Source organism: Corvus cornix, chromosome 5 (genome assembly GCF_000738735.6).
Source record: "Corvus cornix cornix isolate S_Up_H32 chromosome 5, ASM73873v5, whole genome shotgun sequence".
Lineage (NCBI taxonomy): Eukaryota > Metazoa > Chordata > Aves > Passeriformes > Corvidae > Corvus > Corvus cornix.
The window spans coordinates 57,531,119-57,554,928 of NC_046335.1; the positions used below are offsets into that span (position 1 = coordinate 57,531,119).

At 41.8% G+C, this 23,810-nt stretch overlaps 1 protein-coding gene across 3 annotated transcripts in view; it reads left to right on the forward strand.

The window, feature by feature from the left end:
* The window catches only part of ANO1 (anoctamin 1), a 72,896-nt gene extending 53,165 nt beyond the window's left edge, over window positions 1–19,731 (forward strand). For 2 of the 3 annotated variants that reach the window (XM_039552762.1, XM_039552763.1), the window contains 14 exons: window positions 1,610–1,692; window positions 3,300–3,311; window positions 4,114–4,185; window positions 7,262–7,336; window positions 8,738–8,939; window positions 9,401–9,512; window positions 9,663–9,720; window positions 9,834–9,934; window positions 10,062–10,207; window positions 11,352–11,504; window positions 12,690–12,742; window positions 14,347–14,531; window positions 16,167–16,272; window positions 17,188–19,731. In XM_039552762.1, coding sequence (XP_039408696.1) covers window positions 1,610–1,692; window positions 3,300–3,311; window positions 4,114–4,185; window positions 7,262–7,336; window positions 8,738–8,939; window positions 9,401–9,512; window positions 9,663–9,720; window positions 9,834–9,934; window positions 10,062–10,207; window positions 11,352–11,504; window positions 12,690–12,742; window positions 14,347–14,531; window positions 16,167–16,272; window positions 17,188–17,442 — 1,613 coding nt within the window. In that variant the 3' untranslated portion in view covers window positions 17,443–19,731. Of the gene's footprint in view, window positions 1–1,609; window positions 1,693–3,299; window positions 3,312–4,113; window positions 4,186–6,008; window positions 6,087–7,261; window positions 7,337–8,737; window positions 8,940–9,400; window positions 9,513–9,662; window positions 9,721–9,833; window positions 9,935–10,061; window positions 10,208–11,351; window positions 11,505–12,689; window positions 12,743–14,346; window positions 14,532–16,166; window positions 16,273–17,187 lie in introns of all 3 variants that reach the window. The other variant, XM_039552764.1, reaches the window with a different exon arrangement.
* The last annotated feature ends 4,079 nt before the right edge of the window (window positions 19,732–23,810 follow it).

A 23,810-nucleotide genomic window follows, 5' to 3' on the forward strand; every position in this document is an offset into this window, starting at 1 on the left:
GAGCCCCACATGGATCTTGGCATGTTGTCCTGTTGTCCAAAAAGTAACAGTTTGTCTCACTTTCCACAGCAAGCAACTATGGGTCTCTTCATCCATTTTTTTGCACTCTTGTGCAAAGTAAGGCAGATTGGCAGAAGCCGGGTTCTGGGCCCTGCACAAAATTTGAGAGGGTTTTGAAGTGGGATGTGAAACTCCTCAAGCTCTTTGGAGTCAACACAAAGCTTTGTTGTGGTACAATACCATATAAAACAAATGTTGTTTCAAAGAAGTCTTTTTCAGCTGGAAAACGAAGAACTTTCTCCACCTAGTTTTGAATTTGTATTTTTAAATTCATGTGGAGTTGAAGTAGGAGAGTGCAGGTGCTCGTGGCAGAGCGGGGGTGCAGCTCCCTGGCATCTTCCCCCAGGGCTCCTGAAACAACCCAGCATTCCAGACACTGTCCTCTCTCTCCTTTTGCCCTGTTGTAAACCAGTGCCACGGGAGGCTTTCCAGCAGCCTCTCATTCGTTTTCCATCTTTCTGGCTGTAAATGGGAGCCACAGCCCCCAGCCAGTGTGAGAACTGCCGGCGGCGGCGAGGAGAGGGGAGGCAATTCCAGATCCCTGACAGGGACCCTCTCAAGACACAGCTCTGGCCATCCTGATTCACAGGAAGCCTGTGGCTTGTGAAGGGCCTCAGCTGTAGCTTTTCCACATGAGAGTTTCGCTTGGAAGGCGAATGAATGTCATGGCCCCAGCCTGGCTCCAGTCAAGAGGGTGTCCTTTCCTCTCTGTTCAACTTTGTTACCCTCTCCCTGCCTCTGTTTTTTCTGGATATGAACGTTTCTGAGCACATCTGTTAATACTCACTGTGGGAAGCTCCCCTGGGAGCACCATTTCTTGGTAGACTTGCCTCTTTCATAATCACTTATTTATTATACAACGCTGGTGTATTCCCAGCATCTAAATATGTCCTCTGAGAACTCGCTCGGTCTCAGGGGCAGATAGACTGATATAGACTGGGATCATTCATTGGGACTCAAGAACAGCTTTAGTGAGGTTTTTTTTTCTCTGAGCCTTCTCCATCAAATAGAAAATAGCCAGGTTTTTAATGACTGAAACTCTTAAAGGCTTCCTCTTTCACAGCCTGCCCACATGCAGCTTTCACAGGAGTGTTTGGGTTTGGGTGTGATGTTTAGAGGCAACCACACTATTGTGACCACTAGATGGATGTGATTATAATGACATTAAATTGCTCTATCTTGATATCTTTGAGGGAATAACTCTACCATCAGTACAAGTGAAATCATTCCTATTTTGTACAGGTAAGACTCAGGTTTTCTGGACTCACAGATGAAACGATATGCAGTTGAAGACCAACAATATCATTAGTCACAAGTACAAATATTTAAATAAGTTTGGCTGCCTGACTTTCTTAGACCCCTTAAAAATTACAGGCATCTTCCTACCTGAAGCTGTGGATGTAACAAACACCCTTTTTTCAGCTTCCCTGGATAAAACATTTGGCTCTTGGCACATCAGTGTTTCCCAGCCAGACATGACTGCTGAATAAAAGAGAGCAGAAATGAAGTTATGTGGTAATATGTGTTATATGTTAAACTGTTGTTTCAGCTGCCACCTTTATGGAGCACTGGAAGAGAAAACAGATGCGCCTCAACTACAGGTGGGACCTGACTGGGTTTGAAGAGGAGGAGGTTTGTCCCTTCAGTTCTGACTCTTTGCTTTCCACTGTGCTGTTGCCCTGACCTTGCAGACTTTGCCTCATGTTCCTGGGAGGGTACCATCCTTTAGAAGGAAGGAAAATCCCTATACATGAACTATTTGAGGTTTTTGTAGCAAGAGCATGACTAGTCCAGCCCTGTTGCCATGGGAACATAATTGTATAGCCACAAAATGTGGGTTGTTTTTTTTTTTTGGAAGTGTGTAGTGGGGTCACACCTAGCAGTGTAGGCATGGAATATACAGCTCAGACCTTCTGCTGGGCTGAAGTCAGGGTGCCAAGAGCCAAGGACCTCGTTCATCACACACTGCTGTAAATCAGAAATGAGTGCATTGAAGCTGATAAAGTTACAGCGCTGTAAAAAAAGCACTGAAAAATTCCTATTAACTTTAACGATGCAGGATCAAGCCCTGACTCGGAAAATACCTCAGGAAGCATTGCCAGACATGTGGGCTTGAGGCATGGGGAGGGACACGGTGTGGAGGTGGTGGAGTTTTTTGCAGTGGCTAAAAAAATGTAATATCCCTGGCCAGGTTTATGCTAAATCTGCTAAAGAGCATAAAGGAGAAAAGGGCCAAATCTGTATGAAAAAGAAGATCTTAAAAATCAATGAAGTTTTAGAAGGAAAGGAGAGAAAACCCTCAGTCAGCTGAGAAACTGTTTCCCACCTTTTTGGTTTCGATTTTGCCGCTTCGCAAAAAATAAAGGAGACACCTTCCCGGAGCAGAGCACAGTCCCAGCCCCCAGCCTTGCCCTGCTGCTGTTATTAAAAGAAGTATGAGCTCCCTTGTCACGTCCCTAGATGTCCTAAACAGATACACAACAAGCACTGCTCACGTGCAACACAAACCTCACCAGCCCTGGGTCTGACACCCTGCAGCTCGCTGAGCCTGGCACAGCCGTCGCTCCCCTCGCCCCCAAAGCCTTTCTGCTGGAATTATCTCCCCTCAATATGTTTATCTGCTCCACAACATATTTAGGTGCCCTGTGCCAGCAGCCTCTGTGCTGGTCCATACCTATTTACTGGGAGAGAATATAGGGATTTATTTCCTGGACACTATATACTCCTTTATTTTTGGTAACTTGTTAGCATACATGAAAGGGGAGAGGATTAAGTGTATCTTTCCAGTGTCTGAGTTCAGAGCTCTGCACAGCCAAACCAGCAGCTGTCAATACAGTATATTTTATTCTGTGTTTTGGGCAGTGATAAAGAATACGGTCACGGGTTTAGCACAGAATTTAAGATTCTCCTGTTTCTGATTTGGGGGGAAACTTAAGCTAGAATCATGTTGAACAGTCGGGGTTTTGAGTGAAATGCTAAAGCCCAAAGTATCTCATTTTCTGGTGGTTTTAGGGATGCCTGGTTCATACAGTACTTTCAGTAATGTTAAATAATATGGAACATGAATAGACTGGTTTTTCTCTGGTAGTGTCTAACCATCCACTGTAACTATGTTTGCTTTATGTAATTTTTAATATATAAATACAATATGACCTGCAACGGTTCAGTAATCAAATTTTTGTTTATTTGTTTTATTTGTTTTTTCTTGGTTTTCGTGGGTTTTTTCTGGTTTCCTGAAGGAGGCAGTCAAGGTTTGGAAAACATTTTTTTTTTTAAATCACTCCTACCTTTTTTATTCCATGTCTACTGATGAATGCCATCTTTTGATCTCCATTTCTCCTTTTTCAAGCATCAGATTTTCTTTAGAACTCCCACTGATTGCTTTGCCTTTACACCTTTCCCCTCTCCACTTGTTCAGACTTTTTTCAGCTCCGTTCTGTTTCCCATCCAATGCATAATTTTGAATTCTGACTCTTTTATGAATGCGTAATTATCGGGAATTCTGAATCCATGAATCTTCCTCAATCTTTTGGCTGTCTCTTACTTCCAAGTGTCTCCTGCACCTTCTCCTGCAATGCAGATGGAGAATCTGTGGATGCTGTCCAGGACAGAATTAGGGGAACACCCCACCTGACAATTTTATGGGATCCCAAAGCCAAGTATTTTGCATACTTACAGCAGAAAAATAATCCCCTCATGAGCTGAGGATCACTGAAATTAGTAACTGACATTTAACTTTTATCAAAAAAAGAGGTAATAAAATCCAAGCATCATGAGCCATTCTGTCTGCAGGTTGCGCTGCATATCTCATATAGTAAATTTAATCTGCACATTGCTGTCCAAATCATTCTGCAGTTGCTGCTGTAGACACAGGATTCAACATTTTTTTCGTTATAGTCAACTATCAATTGACATGAATGACATACCAAGTGAATTGGAATTCAGTTAGAAAACCCAGAAATTACCAGGAAATCGACCTGCAGAGAGTTCATCTGTAGCTGATAGAGAAAATAAGTAATGTTGCTTTTTAATTAAATATGACTTCTTTCACAGGATCATCCAAGAGCAGAATACGAAGCGAAAGTTTTGGAAAAATCCCTGAGAAAAGAACACAAACATAAAGAGGTATGGTAAAAGTATTCATTTATTTCACTTATGAAAAAGAAGGTTGTTACAGCAGGCAGTGACCCAAGACTAAGAAATAGGTAAAAAATAGTCAATGCTCACTGTGTTTAAATTCCAGGTGTCTTCATCTATGCATGAGATGCTCAGGGTGTGCCAGGCACAAGACCTGATTAAATCTAGAAATGCCTTTACTAATTAGATTCAGGAGTGTGGCTCAGGGAAACTGATTGAGCCTCATCAAAGAGGTGCTCCTCTAATGCTAATAAATCAAGTTTGAGAAAACTATGACAAACCATCTTGTTCCGTGCAGTAAAAGTACCTAAAGCCTCTCAGGAGAAGTTCTCTCTCTTGCTGAACTTTCCCTGCAAATAAAAATATTAATGAAGAGTACTGCCTTTTGAAAACACAGCTTCCCTTTTATCCCACTGAGCGAGGCAGTGCTCACTTACACTTGGAATTTGCTCTTTACACCAGTGTGACAAAGGGGCTGCCACTCATCCCAGGAGCACCTGCCTCTTGCCAAGGGATGGTGCAATCCCTACAAGCAGCTTCCCTGCCCTTTCACTGGGGCTGGAATTCCTTTCCTGTCAGCAGCAGAAAGATTTGGAAAAGCTCCTTTTCTCTTGGCCGGTCCTACCTGAGGTTATTTCCCCTTCACTGCAAGGATTGAGCCATTTGTGTGCCATGGCTTTAATGACAGAAGTAGAAGCTCCAGCATAAAACCAAACCTGTTGGCAGAATTTCCTCTCATGTCTGTTGCCAGCGGCACCACAGCGTGGAACCATTCCCTAAATTGGGATTTTATGACAACCCTGTGAAAATACAACTGCAATAACAAAGCTTACATGATACACTCTTCAGGGGCAGCATGTAGAGATGGGTGTTAAAGTAAATTTATACTTGAGTACCACTGGGCTCCTCTTAAAAGATGCTACAGAGCTGCTGGTGGTGTGTTCCCATTAATCTATAGGATGCTGTGTGTCAGTGGTTCGGGGCCATATGCAAATCAAATCCCTTTTTAAGTCCCTTGCAGAAGAGAAACAATTTGGGTTGCTGCCCAGTGATAGGCTGGGTAAATGATTTTGAATACAGACTTCACTGTATTCTGCAAAAAACCTGTAACTTGCTGTACTTTTGAGTATAATCAGAATTTGGGTCTTAAATGTGGAAGGCTAATCAGACAATTAATGAATGGTGGCCCTCTAATATTGTAGAATGAAAGTTGAGCAATTAAGAAAGGATTTTTTTTTTTTTTTTTTTTTTACCAGACTATTTATAAGTTTTTGGGCTGTGTTCAATTTGGATGTTACTAATTTGAGAAACATGAGAAAAGGAGTTTTTTTTCTGAAAGACTTGATGGTTATCTTTCATTGGGATCTAGTGTATTAAAGTTCAAATTCAACAGTTGTAAGATGACTTGGAAACCTTCTTAAAGAAAAAATATCTAAAGCTAAACCAAAATTGCTTATAGCTTTTCCAAAAGAAGCCCAATTTAAAACAAAATTAAAGGAAAAAGAAAATTTGGACACTGTTTATACATCATAAAAGAGAAAGCAGAGCACAATCCTGTATTTAAAAGGGAATATCCTTTTAGGATTGCCTGATGTTCCCTAGGATTTGGGGCAAGCGTTTGTCTTTTGTTGCTGTTAGGCTTTATTAACTTAAAGCTGAAACACCAAGCCCTAAGCAAACTAACAGAGCATTCACTTGTGCTAAAGTGCTGTGCCAGTAGAGAATATGGAATTAATTGATGGAATTAATTGAGCAGTGCTTTGTAATGCCATATTGCCCGACCCTTTTCTGTTTCCTTTGACTGCCATCAGAAGCACCGATATTTTCCAGAAGAGACAGCAAACAAATGGAGACAAAGAGTTAAGACAGTCATGGCTGGGGTGAAATTGGTTCTTTTTATTCAAACTTATGAAGAAACTCAAATTATGAGTAATTATGGAAGACACAAATCAATTTGTTTTTGGCTGTTGAACCTTTGTTTAATATTCACATTCAGTTCTGGGTTTCTTCCCCTTCCTCCCCTTGTTCCTTCAGCACTTTTTGGGACGCTGTTCTATGAGTTGGGAATGGCACTGCATGGCTAATCTTAGATTTCCCATCCTGGATGTTCTGTTTTGCAGTGGAGCATGGGCCATGTGTTGAAAAGAGTCTCTTGCACTTCCCTGAGACAATGTGCATGTCCTAAAAATAGAATTTGAGCAGTATTTTTATGTGCATTAAAACGTGTGCATCATCTTCTGCCATGTTTCTTTTGTTGTTGATTTTCTGGTGTTTCGAAACAATTCCGGGCATCCAAGTTTGTGAAGGACTCCAGAGGAGCAATGGTCTTGTAAATGATTTTCTGGAAGCCAAATTCAGGCAGGGGCTGATTGGCTGGATCAAGGGAATTCAGAGAATATAGACTTGTTATATAGAAAATCACAAAATGATTTGGGTTGGAAGGGACCTTAAAGATCACTTCATTCCAGCCCCCCTTCCATAATTCCTCTTAGTGTAGTCCATTGAATACTGTGGGAATAGCCAGGTAAAATTAAAAATCACTCATATCAAAGGAATTTCAAGTCTTACCACCCACCAAAACTAGATCTTCCCTGTCAACTGAGTATTCACCTTGGAGCTACTCCATAGCATGAATTAATTTACTACCTAAATCTGTATTTCAGTGGAGCCAGCTGTGCAACATCAGAGCTGCAAATATTAACTGTGGAGGAAGAGAGGAAGGAGGGGGATTTTTCTAGGGAAAGCAAAAGAAAATATTTAACAGCAAGAGAGACCTTACTTCATGGTTTATGACAGCCTATTTGCATGTTTCCTTCAAAAAGTACACAGAAAAATCTGATTTATTTATACTCCCAGCGCAGGCGCTTGACCAGTCTGAACCTGGATACGGAGTAAACAATTTGCCTCTGTGGAATTGTGGCTGTAAACACTGTGTCTGCATCCTCTAACTGGTTGTGGTTTTGCCAGCCTTTTCTTCCCCCTTTCTGTTTTCATCACATGTGCAAAATCACACTCTCCTTCTTTATTAAATGTACGTTTTTTTCCCCCTCAAAAAAAATTTTAGACGGATAAAGAGAAGCTGACATGGAAGGACCGTTTTCCAGCCTATTTAACCAATTTTGTTGGCATCATCTTCATGGTAAGCATCACCTGGCAAAACCTGAAATTTTTATTACTGAGTCGTTGTAAGGAAGGGAAGTGATAGAAAATTTATCAGGTGGACGTGGTTCCCAATGGCTTTCTCCCAGTGAAAAAATTCAAACATTTTATTGGTTTGTGATCTAAAATATTTTCTAGAGCTTGAATTTCTACTTTGCTGTCTCTTTCCAATAAAGAAAAAAGAATACTAAAATAGGGTGGGGGAAAACAAGGTGACAGAAATGGAAATTCCCACCACCACTGATGGGATGAAACTTAAAAAGCACAGAGAGGCCTCTCAGAGAGTGGTCGGGAAGTAGAGACCAACATAATTTTTATAATCAAACTTTTGGAAAGAAATGACGTTGCCAGTTGCAATCATAATTGCAAGGATTTTTAATTAATCATTCAAATTTGGAGCTATACCATCTAACAGGAGAATTGCAAACAGAGCACTTAATTCAAGGAAAAGGTAAAATAATGATGAGAACAGCCTTCTTCCATTTGCTGATAAAGCATCAGCATTTAAAACAAATGTTGACAGAAATAATAATAATTCAAGTCATGGAACAGATTGGCAGGGAGATAAAAAGAAGCTTAAACCCTTTCCAAAGGTAAAATTCACCAGAGTAAGTCAATTAATTTGATTCCTTGGGATAGGGATTTTGGTTTAGGGTTGGGATTTTTTAATTTTTGTGTTTTCAGACATCGGAAATGCAACAAATCTCATATTTTCAGCTGAAGAATCAATACCTTTTGAGAACCATGCTTTAAAATCATTCCTCTATTTAAGCACTGAAAAGTTGAGAGGGATTTTACTGTGCCAGGAGGTGTGTTGATTTAATCAGATTTAATTTCAGTTTGTGATTATGAAAGCACAGCGAGCCTGAGTAAGGGATTTGAAGGCTGGTGTGTAGAGTGCAGCTGAACTACTCCTCTTTGTTTCAAATTTGGCTTTTTTGGTATATCAAAGAGGAAATTCCGTGTGTATATGCCGCTGGTGTTGGGGCCGAAAACAAGCACACTAATACTTTTAATATTAGTATTTATATTAATTACAATTATTATTTATATTCATTAGCAATATACAGTATTTTAGAATTTATTTATTAGCAATATGCAGTATTTTTTAATACTGCTAAGCAAGGAGTTTACATTTAGGTGCCTTAAAAAAAAAAAAAGCCTTTTGCCTGTGATTGTGGCATCATGGTGTCTTTTTTTTTCATGTGATCTTCAAGTAACAAAAGAGGATCCTTTCCCACAGTTCCTCAAAGCCTTAAAGCAGAAATGGGGGGGCTTGGGGTGTGGCCCAGAGGTCCCCTTTGTAAGGTTATTTCTAAATCCCAAAGCAAGCGTTGAAAGGTACATCTTTGGTAAGGTTTTGGGCGGTCCTTCCTCGCAGGTCGGGCTGACATTCGCCATCGTGTTCGGAGTGATCATCTACAGGATCTCCACGGCCGCTGCCCTGGCCATCAGCTCCACGCCCTCAGGGCGCTCCAGTGTTCGCGTCACCGTCACCGCCACCGCCGTCATCATCAACCTGGTGGTCATCATCATCCTGGACGAGGTGTATGGCTGCATTGCCCGGTGGCTCACGCAGATCGGTGCGTTGGAGCCCTCAGCTTGCTGAAAGGGGTTTAAATCAGAGCACCCAGATGACTGGGGCTCATGAGCAGAGGCAGGGACGTTCAAATTTGTGGCTAAAATGCCACTGTAGAACTTTTTTTTTTTTTCAATTATTTCCAAAAAATTATCCATAACAAAAAGGTCCGGAAATCTTTTCAGGTTAAGTTTTCGCCCATCTACAAATGATTGTCATGAAGGTCAGGCAGGTGTGGAATGCAACTGGAATTGCTGCTGTAATGTGTCTGACTGGTGGGATCCTCAGCAAATTGACCACTGACCTCAGTATAGCCACAGCTTTTATATATATATACCTTTATAAATATATACCTTTGTTTAAAAGGTGGCTGATGTTGTCCAAAACCCACATTTATAAGATCTTGAAATGTTTCCAGGTAGGATAATTCCTTAACATTTCTCTTCCATGCCCCATTGGTTCCAGAGGTACCAAAGACCGACAAGAACTTCGAGGAGCGGCTGATTTTCAAGGCTTTCCTGCTGAAATTTGTCAACGCCTACACCCCCATTTTTTACGTGGCTTTCTTCAAGGGCCGGTGAGTCATGAAAGGGCTGCTCGGGGTTTCAGCTTGTTGGAGGCCTTTTCAGGCCTCAGCTTTAGGTGGTCCCACTCCAAGGCATCAGGAATCAAATATGGAAAGTATAAAATCCATCTGATGTTTATAACTCTAACCATTGTGCCCTAGATTTGTTGGACGTCCAGGAGACTACGTCTACATTTTCCATTCCTTCCGAATGGAAGAGGTAATTGAATTTCTATCCTGTCTGGGATCGTGTTGGATGGATGGGAGCACCCTCTGCCCCTGCCACAGGGGTGGAGGAGGTGCTCTGAATGACCTCTCCTCTGTCCACCCCAGTGTGCCCCAGGAGGTTGCCTCATGGAGTTGTGTATCCAGCTCAGTATTATCATGTTGGGCAAGCAGCTGATCCAGAACAATTTGTTTGAGATCGGCATCCCGTAAGTAGCAGCTTCTGTTCGATTTTTTTTTTTCCAAATTATTGTGCCTGTTAATGTAAAATAAGTGGGAAATGAGCACTGAGTGAGCAGAACGGAGTGCTCAGCAAATGATCTCCATTTCCCTCAGAAAAATGAAGAAGTTTATAAGATACTTGAAATTGAAGCGCCGGCGTTCTCTTGACCATGAAGAGCACATGAAGAAAAAGCAGCGTTACGAAGTGGACTATAACCTGGAGCCCTTTGCTGGACTCACCCCTGAGTACATGGAAATGAGTGAGTGGAGGTGGAAAGAAGGTGTTTTAAACCGTAATTATCGTGACTAATTGGGGTGGAGAGCTGAGCTTTTTGAGCTGTACATTCAGCAGACAGTGGATATGAGATAACTGAATTATTAACATGTGCAGTCTTGGACTGGAGCGTGTTTCAGCCAACCCTGGCTGCTGGAGGGCTGAACTGTGCTCTCTGCTGTTCACAAGCCCTTACTTTAGCACGAGATTTTAGATATTTTCTTTGGAGCCATGTGACATGTCACTGTCAAGTTTCAAATGCAAATGATTAAGTGGCATCTACTCAGGATTGTGAGGCATATTTCACCATCAGTTGAACCCTGCACTGGAAATAAGTTAGTTCAGATTTGATCATTTCCACACCTTTCTTTTTTTTCCCTGATATCTGAACTGAATCTGAGAGCCATGCAAGTCTGTAGACCAGGTTCTACTTGACAGATCACACAGAACTTTTTTTTTCAAGTAATATCTTATGTTGAGTGAGACAAATTAGAATATCTGGTGACCTTGATGTTCAGAGTATTTGAAGCAGATGGGAATTCAGTGGTACAAACTACAAGGCCATGCTGCTAGTTCCTAAAAATAAGAAAAAGTGCAGTTACTGAGATCAGCATGTGGAAGTAACAGGAGAAAGATGGGCACTGGCAGTACCAGGATGAGCATGGCATCCACGCAAAAAGCAAATATGATCCCAGGTTATAGGAAGCAAGTTATTCCTGGCAGAGGCACAGAATCAGCCATGTCCTTTCCAAAGCTTCCAGTGGGATTGGTGAAGGCCAAAAACCTGCCGGGGGAACATGGCAAGTTGAGGTAGAGCCAACACAGAGGTCACTGCCATAATCTCACTCCTTCAGGTGACTCCTGTGCCAGCCTTGACCATGGAAAAAATGTTTTAGGAGCTTCCCCATCCTTCTGGTTACTCTTGCCTTGCTTTTTGCAAGGTGGCAACTGGCCCTTCCGTGCCCAAATGGAGCAGCCATCAAGCAAACTGTGCCTGACACAGAAAATGGGATTGAGTCTCCCAGAACTTGCCACCTTGTCAGAATTTGGGGGCTGGCACTGACGTGGCGATGGCTGCATTTGGTAAATACTGGCAACAGGCACTGAAATGTTTTGTTTTTTCTTTCCAGTTATCCAGTTTGGGTTTGTAACTTTGTTCGTTGCCTCCTTCCCCCTGGCACCTCTGTTTGCTTTATTGAACAACATCATTGAAATCCGTCTGGATGCCAAGAAATTTGTTACTGAGCTGAGGAGACCGGTAGCTGTGAGAGCAAAGGATATCGGTAAGTGGATATAGCTATTGTACCCCTGTTTGTTTATTCCTGGATTGATGGCAGGATGTTGTTATGCTGAGCTGGTTTCAACAACAGGGAGATATTTATAGGAAAAGTCAAAACATTCGACTGTGGCTTACCCGTGAATTGTCATAATTTATTGGGGCTTTAGCTTTAAAATAGGAAGACCAGAGCTTTAAATTCAGATGAATATTTCATTAAGTAAGCATTATCACTTTTGAAATTAAAATGATCAATGCTATAGAAAAATATCTCACACGGTTCTGACAACACCAGCCCTTCCTGGCAATGCAGTTTTCGTGCAGAAGCAAAAATTTCCGCATTTAAAAACTCTGGACTGGCCTCAGAAATACCGTTGGGAATGAGAGGAGACTCAGAAGTCTGTGGGTAAATGTATCCCTTTGTCCCTACTCGGCAGGAATGTCAGAAGGGTGAAAACTGCAGTGGATGGAGCTGGAACTGGGCTCTGTGGCTGTGTGGGGACAAGAGCACAGTCCTGCCCTTACAGGGGGGCCAACACCTATGGGTGCTTGTCATGAGGGAGCTGCTTCTCCCAAATGGTGGTTTTTTATAACTAAAAAGCTCATTAAAATAAAAATAAAAGTAGAAATAAAATAATTGTCCTTGTTACAGAGCCAGGCAGCAAGAGCAGAGAGATTTGTCTGTTATTAAACTCTATGTTCACCCTACTGCTGTACAGGCAGAGTCTTTCTTTTTTCCCTTGGGCTCATCCTTGTGCCCTAGGATCATCCTAGACTTGAAGAACATGCCCTGTTTTGCCATGGCTTTGTTTTGGAGGTGTTTTGTGGCTCCCTGATTTGATGCAGCAGGTTCAGGTTGCTGGTGGAGATGATAGGGAGGGTGATGTTGATTTTTTTGATTGTGATGGACGTTTGATTGTTTTTTTAAATTTGTTTCTGAGAACGTATTCATTGCAATTCATTGCAGTTCAATCCCATTCTTCAAACCTCAAAAATATAGGTGCCAAAACACAGTTGGGCTCCCTTTGCTTACAAGCCATTAAATTGATTTTTTATGATTTGTTATTTTTCTATTTAAAATATCATTCTAGCTCAGCACAATCACGCACACTCCTAACTGTGTGAGCTGAAGATGTAATTAATCTAATTTCAGGAACTAGAACAGCATTGACATGCTTGTCTCCTTCCTTAGGAATCTGGTATAATATCCTCAGAGGTATTGGAAAGCTTGCTGTCATCATAAACGTAAGTAAATCAGCATGAATTAAATTTGAATTCAATAGGCTGGCTTTTCCATTCTGCTCCATTAGTTTTACTTCAGCACAAATCCCTTAAATCAATTGAAAGGATAAGATTTAGAAACTTTTGGAAGTATTAGAGGATGAGTTGCTGTGTTTATTTTCAAGCTGTGATAGCAGTAGCAATAATGTAAAATAGTAACTAGTCACTGCTGCTTTTTTCCAGAATGTTTTCGTGAAACAGTTTTGCCCTTCAAACAAACACGACCACAGCGGCTTACTTTTACTCTTGTGAAGTACTATCAGTAGGATGAGATGTATTTTTTCATTTCAGCACTGTTTTGGTTAAGATGAGAGTCAGTTCAGCTCCTCAGAGTGCAGAATCCCTCCATCGAAAATCTGCCCTCGAGCTGCTTTGCCCCCACTCAGAGAGCTTGGAAAATCCTGAAAAAAATTGAATTCAACATCTTACACAAATTTAGCAGGCCTTAATGTATTAATGCATGTACTTCTGTGCTATTCTATATGAATAGACACCCACAATGATCATCCTCCTCACACCCCAGCTGGGGAAAGATGAAAACAAAGTCCAGCTGAAGTTCAACACGTTTGCAATGCAGCAAAGCAGGGGCTCTGTAGCGCTTATGGCCACATGGCCATGGACTCCCGTGGGGTTTTTTATGTTATCCAGACTTGCAATCCCTTCATTTTGTCCCCAGGGTTCTGCTGTGCTATGGCAAACTCATTCTTTTGGTTGTTTCATATGCTGCCTTAGCTTGTCTTCCCCATTTCTCTTCTTTTCCTTTGGAAATAATTTCTCTCTGTTTTCCTCTTTCGGTCTGTGTAGTCTCTCTTCATCAATACCCTGTGTTATTTTTCCCTCTTTGATCAGTGTACTGCTCCTCTTTACCATAAAATAAGTAAAACATTTTGTACTGTGTTTGTTCCACATGTACATGAGATTTATGCCAGGGGCAATGTTTCATAATGATGATAAACGAGGAAGGCTAAAGTCATGAGGAACTCAGCCCAATTGGCTGTCGTGCCTTTTCTCCACGATCTTTTTTAGAAAATTTTAAATAACTGGATGAAATGCAGCTTTTGTGACCATAAAAATACAACTGGGCTCAGTCTCCTCATGCTTTTATCCTGATGAAGTTAAGAACCACATGCAATTAATGTCCTTTTGCAATGCAATGAGACTTGGAAGAGTCAAATCACCGTCGGTTGTTTGCAGGATGGAAAAGCAGCTGGAAATCAATCAATTAGACCTTGTGCAAGGCACCAGGGAGAGGCTGTGATGGGGACACAGGGAAGCAGAGCTGTGGTAGCTCTCCCCTGGTGCTGGGGGGTACAGATGCTCCATTTTTGGGGGGCTCAGGTTGTCACCCACGCAGACACCTCAGCTGGTGTGGCACTGCTCCGGGGAATACGCTGCACCTTGGGAGAGTGGGCAGTGAATAATCCCTTGCTGGTGCAGTGGATGCTCCACTTTCAGGGCCCCCAGGCTCCCCTGAGTTGTGTGAGTTGTTTGGGCGAGTCATGGTTGAGGATGTGATGAACTTAAGCTCTGCCTGGGTACTGCGCTCACTCTCTACTCTTGTGGCTCAGGCATTTGTGATCTCATTCACATCCGACTTCATTCCACGCCTCGTGTACCTGTACATGTACAGTGAGAATGGCACCATGCATGGCTTCGTCAACCATACACTATCCTCTTTTAATGTCAGCGATTTCCAAGCAGGAACAGCTCCCAACGACCCCCTGGATCTTGGCTACGAGGTTCAGATATGCAGGTACTCTCTTGAATGATCACTAACGTGAAGGGTTTTCACGGCTGGCTAAGAGTGGGGCAAATTCTGACATTCCTGGGGCAGGGTCCTTGTATTTTCAATGCCTTTTTTAGCACCTTGCTAGCCTTTTGTATCAGATGGATCCACTGCCTTGAACATCTTGCCTACATATCAAGTAATCACAAGCCTGAATATGATTTACTGCTTATTTGGGGAAATGGAGATTAGCATTAGTTAAATTCAGTGCTTGTCCATGCAAAGATTTTTATTATTATGGATTCCCTTTTCCAGGAACGGAGACAAATAATGATAAACAGCACAATGATGCTTTAAGGGAAGAAAATGATGTCACTCTGATGTCATGTCATGATATAATGGCCATGACCTCTTTTTTTTTGTCCAGTTTCCAATTCCTGATGAGAGCAGTAGCATCCTTATCTGCACTGGAACTTAGGATTTATTTAAAGTGTCATCACACAGGAGAAATTTGCATGGCTGTGACAACTTCTGTGTGTTCTTTTCATGTTTAAAGGAAAATTATGGTTACCTATTTCAGCTTCTGAATTCTTAAAACTGGGGGCCAAAGCCAAATCTTACAGTGAAAGCGCTTAGACCAGCAGAGCTGAAAGGGGGACAATGGAGGGAGGAAAAGGGAGAGGAGAGCAAGGAAGGACAAGATATTCCAGAGAAGAAAAAACCAAAGATGACTTTGATCCACACATACTAAGAAAATCACACAAACTGACCAAGTAAAAAACCTTGCCTTTGAATGGTATTATTTTATATTACATTCTTCATGCATTTGAATAGTGCAAGTTAATATGCTGAAATGACCTCTAAACAGAAAATTCGCTCTGAGATGAAAGCAAAACCAACCCAAACTGCATTTGTAGTAGCTTTGCTTGTTTTTACTTTCTCCTGGTTTCCTCCTGCTGCTCTCTGGGCAGAGGTTAAGCAAGGTTGGCAAACACGTTTCAGCACAGAATGGAAGTGTTGGCATCGTGGTCCAATACCAAAAGGCCAAATTTATTTGCTTTCCAGTCCCAGCCTCTGCCTTCTTCCAAGCCCATCCGTATCCCAAGGATTTTAAAATCATTTGAAAATGCAGAGCCCTATTTCTTTCAAAATATTGACAGGATGCTGTGGTTTTGAATTTAATGTATTTTTGTTTGGTCCTGTTAATCAACACATAGATTTTCTGTTAGCCATAAATAAGGAAAAACTCTCTTCTCTCCACATGGCAAAATTTAGCTTCAATCTTTTGCTAATCATGTGTTAAACATTTTCTATGAATCTGAGGTCAGTATTTTTGTCTTTAAAATTAGTTTGAAAAATATATGTTGTCTTTATACCTATCTTAAAATAAAATACATCACCTGGGCTGTGTAGTTTACTCTGTCTTATGCAAAATTGATGTTATTTGTAGTAATCAGAGGGTATTAAGATGTATTAAGCTTTAATTTTTGAGTAAAACTGGAAGGCTAAGGGAGACTTTCAGCTGTGTCTCGTTTCTGAAAGGTTAATACAGTGAACTTTCTTTTAGACAGTTCCATTTATTGTTTGACTGTTTGTTGATAATTCCTTCTGGTGCTAACATTTCTGAATTGCACCCCTGATTTACTGAGTCTTGTTTCGCAGGTACAAAGATTATAGAGAACCCCCCTGGTCTGAAAACAAATACGACATTTCTAAGGATTTCTGGGCTGTCCTAGCAGCAAGATTGGCATTTGTGATAGTTTTCCAGGTAGGTTACACTGCAGGCACTTGGAAATAAGTTACTGGGCCAAAGAATTATCTTCTTTCTCAGTTGTTTCATGGAAAAGGCAAAGAAATTTGCCCGTCTTCATCACCCTCTTTGTCCCACCCAGCCAGCCAGGCATTGCTATATCCTCAGGGGAACAATTCATCCCCAGGGATTCCCTGAACTGGTTTGATGCAGAACTTAATGACCTTAGAGAACAGCAAAGCACCAGGCTGATACTAATTAGGTCCCACCAATTTCTCCCATAGGACATCAACAGTTTCACTGAAGCAGCATAAATTTAATCCAAAATCATTTTCAGAACTAGCCAAGAAATGAGATTTTCAAAATTTTCCCAGTTAAACTTGCATCTGAATAAGAAGCCAAAATCTTGTCATTTGTCCTTAAAAGACATTATTTAATCACAACAGTGATGCTGCTTATTGTGACAAAAGTGTTTTAAGTCTGCCTTATCTGAATAACTTGTTTCAAAACTTTTATTGGGTTTTTTGATTAAAAATTATCTTTTTGGGAAAGACCTCCCTTTCCTTGAATCAAGGTTTTCCAATCAGAAGAGTTTAATTGGAACGTATTTTACCAATTTTTGCCATTTTACCTCTTGTACTTGTTTCTGCCTTCCTGATGTAAACCTCATGAGCCACTCACCAATGACAAATTCCTTTGGATTTCTACAAGGCTGTGTCAGGATTGGTTCATAAATCATGGAGGTCTATGATGTATTTCTCTACTTCTAGCACACACAAAGCAGTTGAGGGGAATTTGGTCAAGTATTCCAGATCAAATATTGTACTCTCTTCATTTTTCCTTCCTAAGCCCACCAAAATCAGCCCCTTTCCTTTCCCTACAGCCTCCCTTTCATTTACGCTCACTGACACTTTCTCACAATTTCATTTTCAGAACTTGGTCATGTTCATGAGTGAATTTGTTGATTGGATTATCCCAGACATTCCCAAGGACATTAGTCAGCAGATTCACAAGGAGAAAGTTCTCATGGTGGAGGTCTTCATGAGGGAAGAGCAAGGGAAGCTGCAGATGCTGGAAACCTGGAAAGACAAGAAAAAAGGGGAAAACTGTAACAACCACAGCCCCAGGCTCTCCAGGAGCCGCAGTGGGAGCTTGTCCTCCTGCCATTCCTATCCTCTGGACGTCTAGAAGAGGAGGGAGCTGAGTCTGTCAGGGCATTCCAGAGACAAAAGCCATGGCGCCAAGGGCAGGACTCCAGTCATGGACACCCCGGTGCATGCTGAAGGATGTGCTGCCATTTCGCTCCCATCTTTGTGAGAAATGCCCTTCTTGCAAACACGGAGGACCACGTTCTATTTCTGACAATGTTGGGTTTCTGTTGGTTTGGTTTTTTTCCTTTTGCACAAGCAGTAATGCAGGGAGTTTTTATATTTCATCCGTAGGTAACACTATCGATGTTGGCGTGCATTGAGAAATGCAGGTACTTAGGACATCTTGCTAGAGATATTCTCTGGGAATCTGATCTTAGCCTATCAATTATCTAACAAAATAAAGGTGAATTTGAAGTCATAATAATAATAATAATAATGCTAACTTGAACTATTTTTTGGAAACCCAGGTTTGAAGGTCCATGGGGTAACTCGATAAATTATATGCAAAATCAGTATTCCCTAGTATTCCATAAAGCCTACCAGGCTGACTTGCTTCCCAAGGCTGGCTTTAGCTCAGTGAATCTGAGCTTTGGAGTCCCACTGGAGTGACAGGGGGCACTTGTGGCAGCCTGCTGTGTCCCCCAGGCCCTCCCCGGGGCACCGCTGCCTCCGGAAACATCAGCGCAGGGAATCTGGGAAGTGCTTTCTTGGCGGCAGCAGCAGCAGCAGCAGCAGCAGCAGCAGCAGCAGCACAATTCCAGAGATCCCCCAGCAGGTCCGCGGTCACGGAGCATTTTGTTAAATGAGCACACAGAGAGCTCCAGTGACTCTCACTGCCCTGCCAAGCACTCGGACACTGCTGTTGCTGAGGAAATTCCCTGTTTTCCCCCTTGTTTCAGCACATCCCTGTCCCAGCCAGGCTTTTCCCTGTAGCCCTCTGGAGCAGGAAAAGGGAGTACTTGCACCCGTGTTTCACAGCCAGTGCTTCCCACAGACTTTCTGCTGTTGGCTGGCATTTCCCAGAGGCTGTGCCAGAGGAGTAAATCCCAAATGCATCCCACTCACTGTCTTCAGTGGAAGCTTTGCCTGCACTGGGGCTGCAGGACCAGACCTTCAGTCAGTTACAGGACTTTTCTTTTGTCTTAAAATCCTCTATCTTTTGTACAAGGAGCTTTTCCTTAAAGTATAAGTCTGAAATCCTTACCTACCACAACTAGTTAAATCCCACCAGTACAGCTCTTTTTAAGCATAATATGTTTTAGTTTTGCTTTGTCGACTGATGAACTGCACTTCCAAATAACATTGGTGCAATTAACCTAATTTCTTTTTATTGCTTTGTCTTGTCCATGGCACTTGCATTACAAAACTGAAAAAGAAAATAAAAAGGAAAGATTTCTTTAAAGTCTAACTACTGTATGGTTTGTTACAAAACCAAGCTGTTTTCAAGAGGAGTTAGTTATTTCTTTTGTTCTTTTCTTTTTTCTTCGCCAAACTAATTTAAAGATTAATGCTAGAAGTCTAAAAAGAATGCCATATATAGCTTTTGATATATTTATTTGTTTTAAAGTATGTGATAAACTTGATATTTTTCTGTAGTCTGTCCAAAGAAGGTACCAGAAGAGAAATTATGTGGAAGAAAGATAAATGGTATTAACCAAATATTCTTGAAGCTTATTTAAAATACTGATCCAACCAAAGATTTTTATTAATAAAGGGCTTATATTTTGTTAAATCTTGTTTCTGTTGTATTTTGACTTGCAGGAATGTCACTATTTTTAAAATTTGTAACTTAGGGTAGAGTGTTGCTGCAGGGCCAAATCCTGCCTGATTTATTCCCACATAAACACAATGCCTGGCAGTAAATGGCAGGTCCAGGTCAGTCCCAGTGACTGCAATAGGACTGGGAGTGGGGATAAATCAAGCAGAATTCTGTCCACACATTTTGTTGGAAACCTGTTCTTCCTCTCATTCCTCGGTAGCCCAAAAGATCCAGGAGAAAGCCAAACTACCTATTCTGAAGAGAAATCTTAGGGATCGTCCTTGAAGGGGATTTAATCTGTAAATACTGACGTGAAGGTATTCCCAACTTAATACTGACATTCCTGTAAATGGTGGAACTATATCCTGAACACATACTTAGCCGAATTTTTCATCATTTGCTGAAATCATGGAATAGTAACAGTAATGCTTATACTTTCTTTTGTACAGTAAATTGTTTGAAATGGAATTTTGTATATAAAAATCTGTATTACTACTTAGATATCTATAAAATTCTTTCATGGAATCATTTTTTAAAGAAAAGCAAATATATACTAAATCTGTTTTATTTCGGGTTTTTTTTTTTTTCCTTTTCTTTGAACACTTATTTGAAATAAACTTAAATATCCAAGAGTTTCTCCTGTGGGACAGGTTCTGTTCCCAACCCTCCTTGTGCTCTGAGCATACAGACATCTTCCTAAAAATGTCCCAGCTAGATCTGGTGTTTGAGCCACTTTAGAGACCCCCTTGGAGATGAGTGAATCCCACCTGAAATCCATCTCCAAGAGCACAAAGGGAGTTTTTGGCTGCTTTGGACCTACAGACACGGAATATGAAATGATGGGCCTTAGCCTGGGAGCTTTCCTTTTCTTCTGATTTAATCCTAGGCATTTAGGAGAAAACAATGTGGAGGAGCTTTTGCTAAGATATTTGCAATGAGGAAGAATGCTATTGGCTTTGTTTCTTTTTTCGTTGGAAACTGTACTCATTATCAAGAATGAAGTGGTGAAACTACAGGAGTGAAACTCGGGGAGCCTTTTGACCACGCCTTGCTGGATTCAGCTCTGAAGGGAAGCAAAACGGCCCCACGGTGGCTGTCACACTTTCACTGCCCTGAGGGACCTGTCCAAGCAAAGCTGGGCTCAGAACCTCACCTGCTGGTTGCATTTTTTTTTTCTCCTTCTCCCATTTAACTGTTCTATGAGAAGGTGAAGCAGGAGGCTTCATGCCAATCCTCCTTTCCCTGATGGAAAATAATGGTCCAAGCCAGGAAATTTAGTTAGAAGGTGGGAATTGTGTGCTGAGAGAATGGACATGGACACTAGAAGCAGGTAAATCATGGTCTAGCTGGTAACTGCGTGGGATTGTGAGTTCTTAAAGACAAAATAGTACATATGAGCTTATTAGATACAAGGTAATGCCTTCCAGAAAAAGATCTGCACTGTGGTTGTGGTACTTCTCCTGAAAGTTTTTTCATATTTGGGACACACCAAAAAAAAAAAGGTTTGCTTTTATCAATAGCAAATTTGGGGCAGGATAATGCTAATAAGGATTTACTGGAATAGAGGGGGAAAAAAAATAAAGCAGGGAAGCAGGGATCTGGAAGTGATCAAAGAATACCCGGCCATGCCTTGATGTGACTCCCAGTCACCGTGTGGGCCAGGTTTGATGAAAGGTAGCAAACCAAATATTTCATTTGTGCAAATACAAAGCTGAATTCTGTGTTGGTATGACAGCATGCCCATGACATGCATTCACCCTGTTCCTGGCATGCTTCTGCCCCAAAACCACGAGTACAAAACCACTTCCCAGCCGTGATTTGAGCAAAGAAAAAGAGTCCCAAAAGCAATGTCTTAACAAATTGAAGAGGAAAGTCACAACACCAGTTTGCTTCGTCCAAGAGAAAATGCAGACCAGGGGGAAGATTCCTGCTGGAAAAGGCTCCAAGGACCATTTCTGAACCACTCCTGAATCACTGTTTGCTTTTTGCCGTCCGAAGCTCGCGGCAAAGACACGACGTCAGTCGCTGCGTCCGAGGAGGAAGTTGTTCCCACCCCACAGTGCTGCCAGAGCGAGTCTGGAGCTCCTGGATTTCCATGTCATTGTGTTTCCAAGATACTGTCCTACAAATATTTTGCAGTCTTAAATAGCTTAAGGGTGAATAAGTCTCATGTCAAGGCACAGACACATTTCTATTTTTAACCCCCCCACGCTCCCTGGTCCTGAGCTGTTAATGACCTTTTTGGCTGTTGTGATTTCCAATAAGCAATAATAATTTACTTTTCATCTTGATACCTCAGGAGTCTGACCTCTCTCAGAGCTCCATACATCACTTGAGTGCATTTATATTTTCCTATGAAGCTTTCAGAGTAAACAACTTCTTTTCCTCTTGCCACTGGAAAAAAACCCCCATTTTAAAATTTATATGAATTCCATTCAAACTCTGGTTCAATTCTTTGCACATTCGAGCACTATTTATTCCATGACCAAACACAACGTGCCATTTTTAGTATAGCAGAGAAAAACCAAAGTTCTTTTTTTAACCTTCTTTTTTTAGCCCAACAGGCCTTTCTGAAGAAAAAACTAACTATGGTTTGTTTTGAATTTTAACTCTATCCTTAGTTTTTAAGGCCATGCAGGCCACCTGAAGCCAAAGAAAATATTTCCACTGATTCCCTTGGACTTCAGCGTGCTTTGCATGAGGTTAAGCATTACTTATTGAGTGATTGGTTTCACTTTGGATAAAACAAAAACTCCTGACAGTTATTGCAGGTTACTTTTCTAACCCTCAGTGTCAGCTAAAGCCAAAATAAATCGATGCAGATGCGTTGTGAGAGCAGTAAAGAGTTGGGTGCACCACTGTGCTGGTTTCCGTGAGGCAAAGGCCTTGGAAAATCCAAGAGGATTGAAGATTTTGAGGTCAAAGCTTTCATCTTGCCTCCATCTTGGGAAAAAAATTCATGCCAAAACAGGAAACGGATCTGTTCTGATGACCATGAGAAAAAAGAATCAAAATACAAAATATATAGCAGAGTGTTTGTGCTGAACAAGCTTAGAAGTGTAATAAAGTCCATTTTTCAGAGCGAGAGGCATGTGGTTAAGCAATCTTAGAAGAGAAGAAAAGGTTATTCCCTACTTTTACTGCTAAATGAAAAAATCGTGGTTATCTTCTCCAGCTGAAATATGAGATGGAGCTACAGGAAAGGTGCGAAATAGGGAAGGGAGGAAGAAAAGGCTTTTGCCTGCTGTTCTCAGAGCCCAGGTAGCTGACAGATCAGCCACAGGAATGGTTTTTTTCTGGAAAGAGGATGGATTCCTAAGGCAAGGACACCTTGTAGGTCGTTATGGGGCAGCCTTTGCCAGGTTCCCACAGCCATGTGCCATCCCAAGCGTGCCAAGCCAGGCAATGCTGTGGGTCTGGTGTGGAGATGGAAGCTGGAAGGCTTGGCTCCTGTGGGAGGGACGTCGCTCACGAGCCTGGAATTCCCATCTGTCCTGGCAGCAGCGTGTAATTACAGGAGCAGCTCACACTTCTCATGGTATTAATCTCTGAAATACATCTCCAGGTAAGGAAGGAAGGTAGTTGCAAGTAACTAGCCATCAAGTGGGAGGGCAACAAATCTCAGCAGGCCAGACTGCTCCGGGTGTGCTGCAGGAGACGGTGTGTGTGCACTGTGTGTCTGCAGGCTGGTGGGCTCTGACTCCTGCAGGTGTTTGGGCATTTTACTCTCCCCAGGCCCTGCTGGAAAAGAGGAGCTGTGAGCAGGGGAGGAACAGTGAAATTCCTCCAAATCAACGTGAACTTCAGCTCCATCTTTATCCTGCCTTCAAAGAGTGAAATGGGTAAAACTGAGAGGTAGCTCTGAACTTCTACTGAACCTCTTCCCTTCTGCCTCTCTGAGTTTGACTTCTGAACCCAAGTTTCTCCACCTCTTTACAAGACTTGCCTCTTAGAGCTGGTGAGCTAAGCTGGTAATCACCTCTGGGGCTTCTTGGGTATAAGAAGTGACAATGAATTAATCACAGGCAGGTTTAGGTGCTTGGCAAAGATGTGGTACAGGCTCCTTTCGAAAGCCTCACTCCAAAACTGGTGAAGAACAGCCAAGGATGGTTAAATGTGTATTTGACTGACCAGAGAGGGTGAGCTTGGGGCTGATCTTATGCTACAGGTCTTTTAATTTGGGTTATATCTACAAAAGGAAAAAATGAAAACTCCCTCTGTGGCTTTTTTGGCTCCAAGCTGTGGCACATGTAACTTCCTCACTTCTTGTAAAGGGTACAGACTGTGAGGAAAATGCATAAATGCTATATATTGTATTAGATTAATCCAGCCTTCTCTCAGGAAGCCACGCTCCCTTCCGAGACTTTTCATCTCTGGGAACAAATGCAACAAGTTTCCCACATGTCTGTGTATGAAAATGGATTCCAAACTGTGGTTTAGGACCAGCTGGTATCTGGTTCTGACCACAGCACTGTGGGCTAGCTCAAATTACAGCGTTTCTTCAGAGAGCAGAAAATAATACTTCCTCCCCAAAGAACTGAGGGAGAGGGATGATGAAATCAGATTTGCTTTCTTATTTATTATATCTAAATCCCTGTGAGCAACTCGCCCAGTCACATCCTGTATCACTTAGTGGCTACACAAAA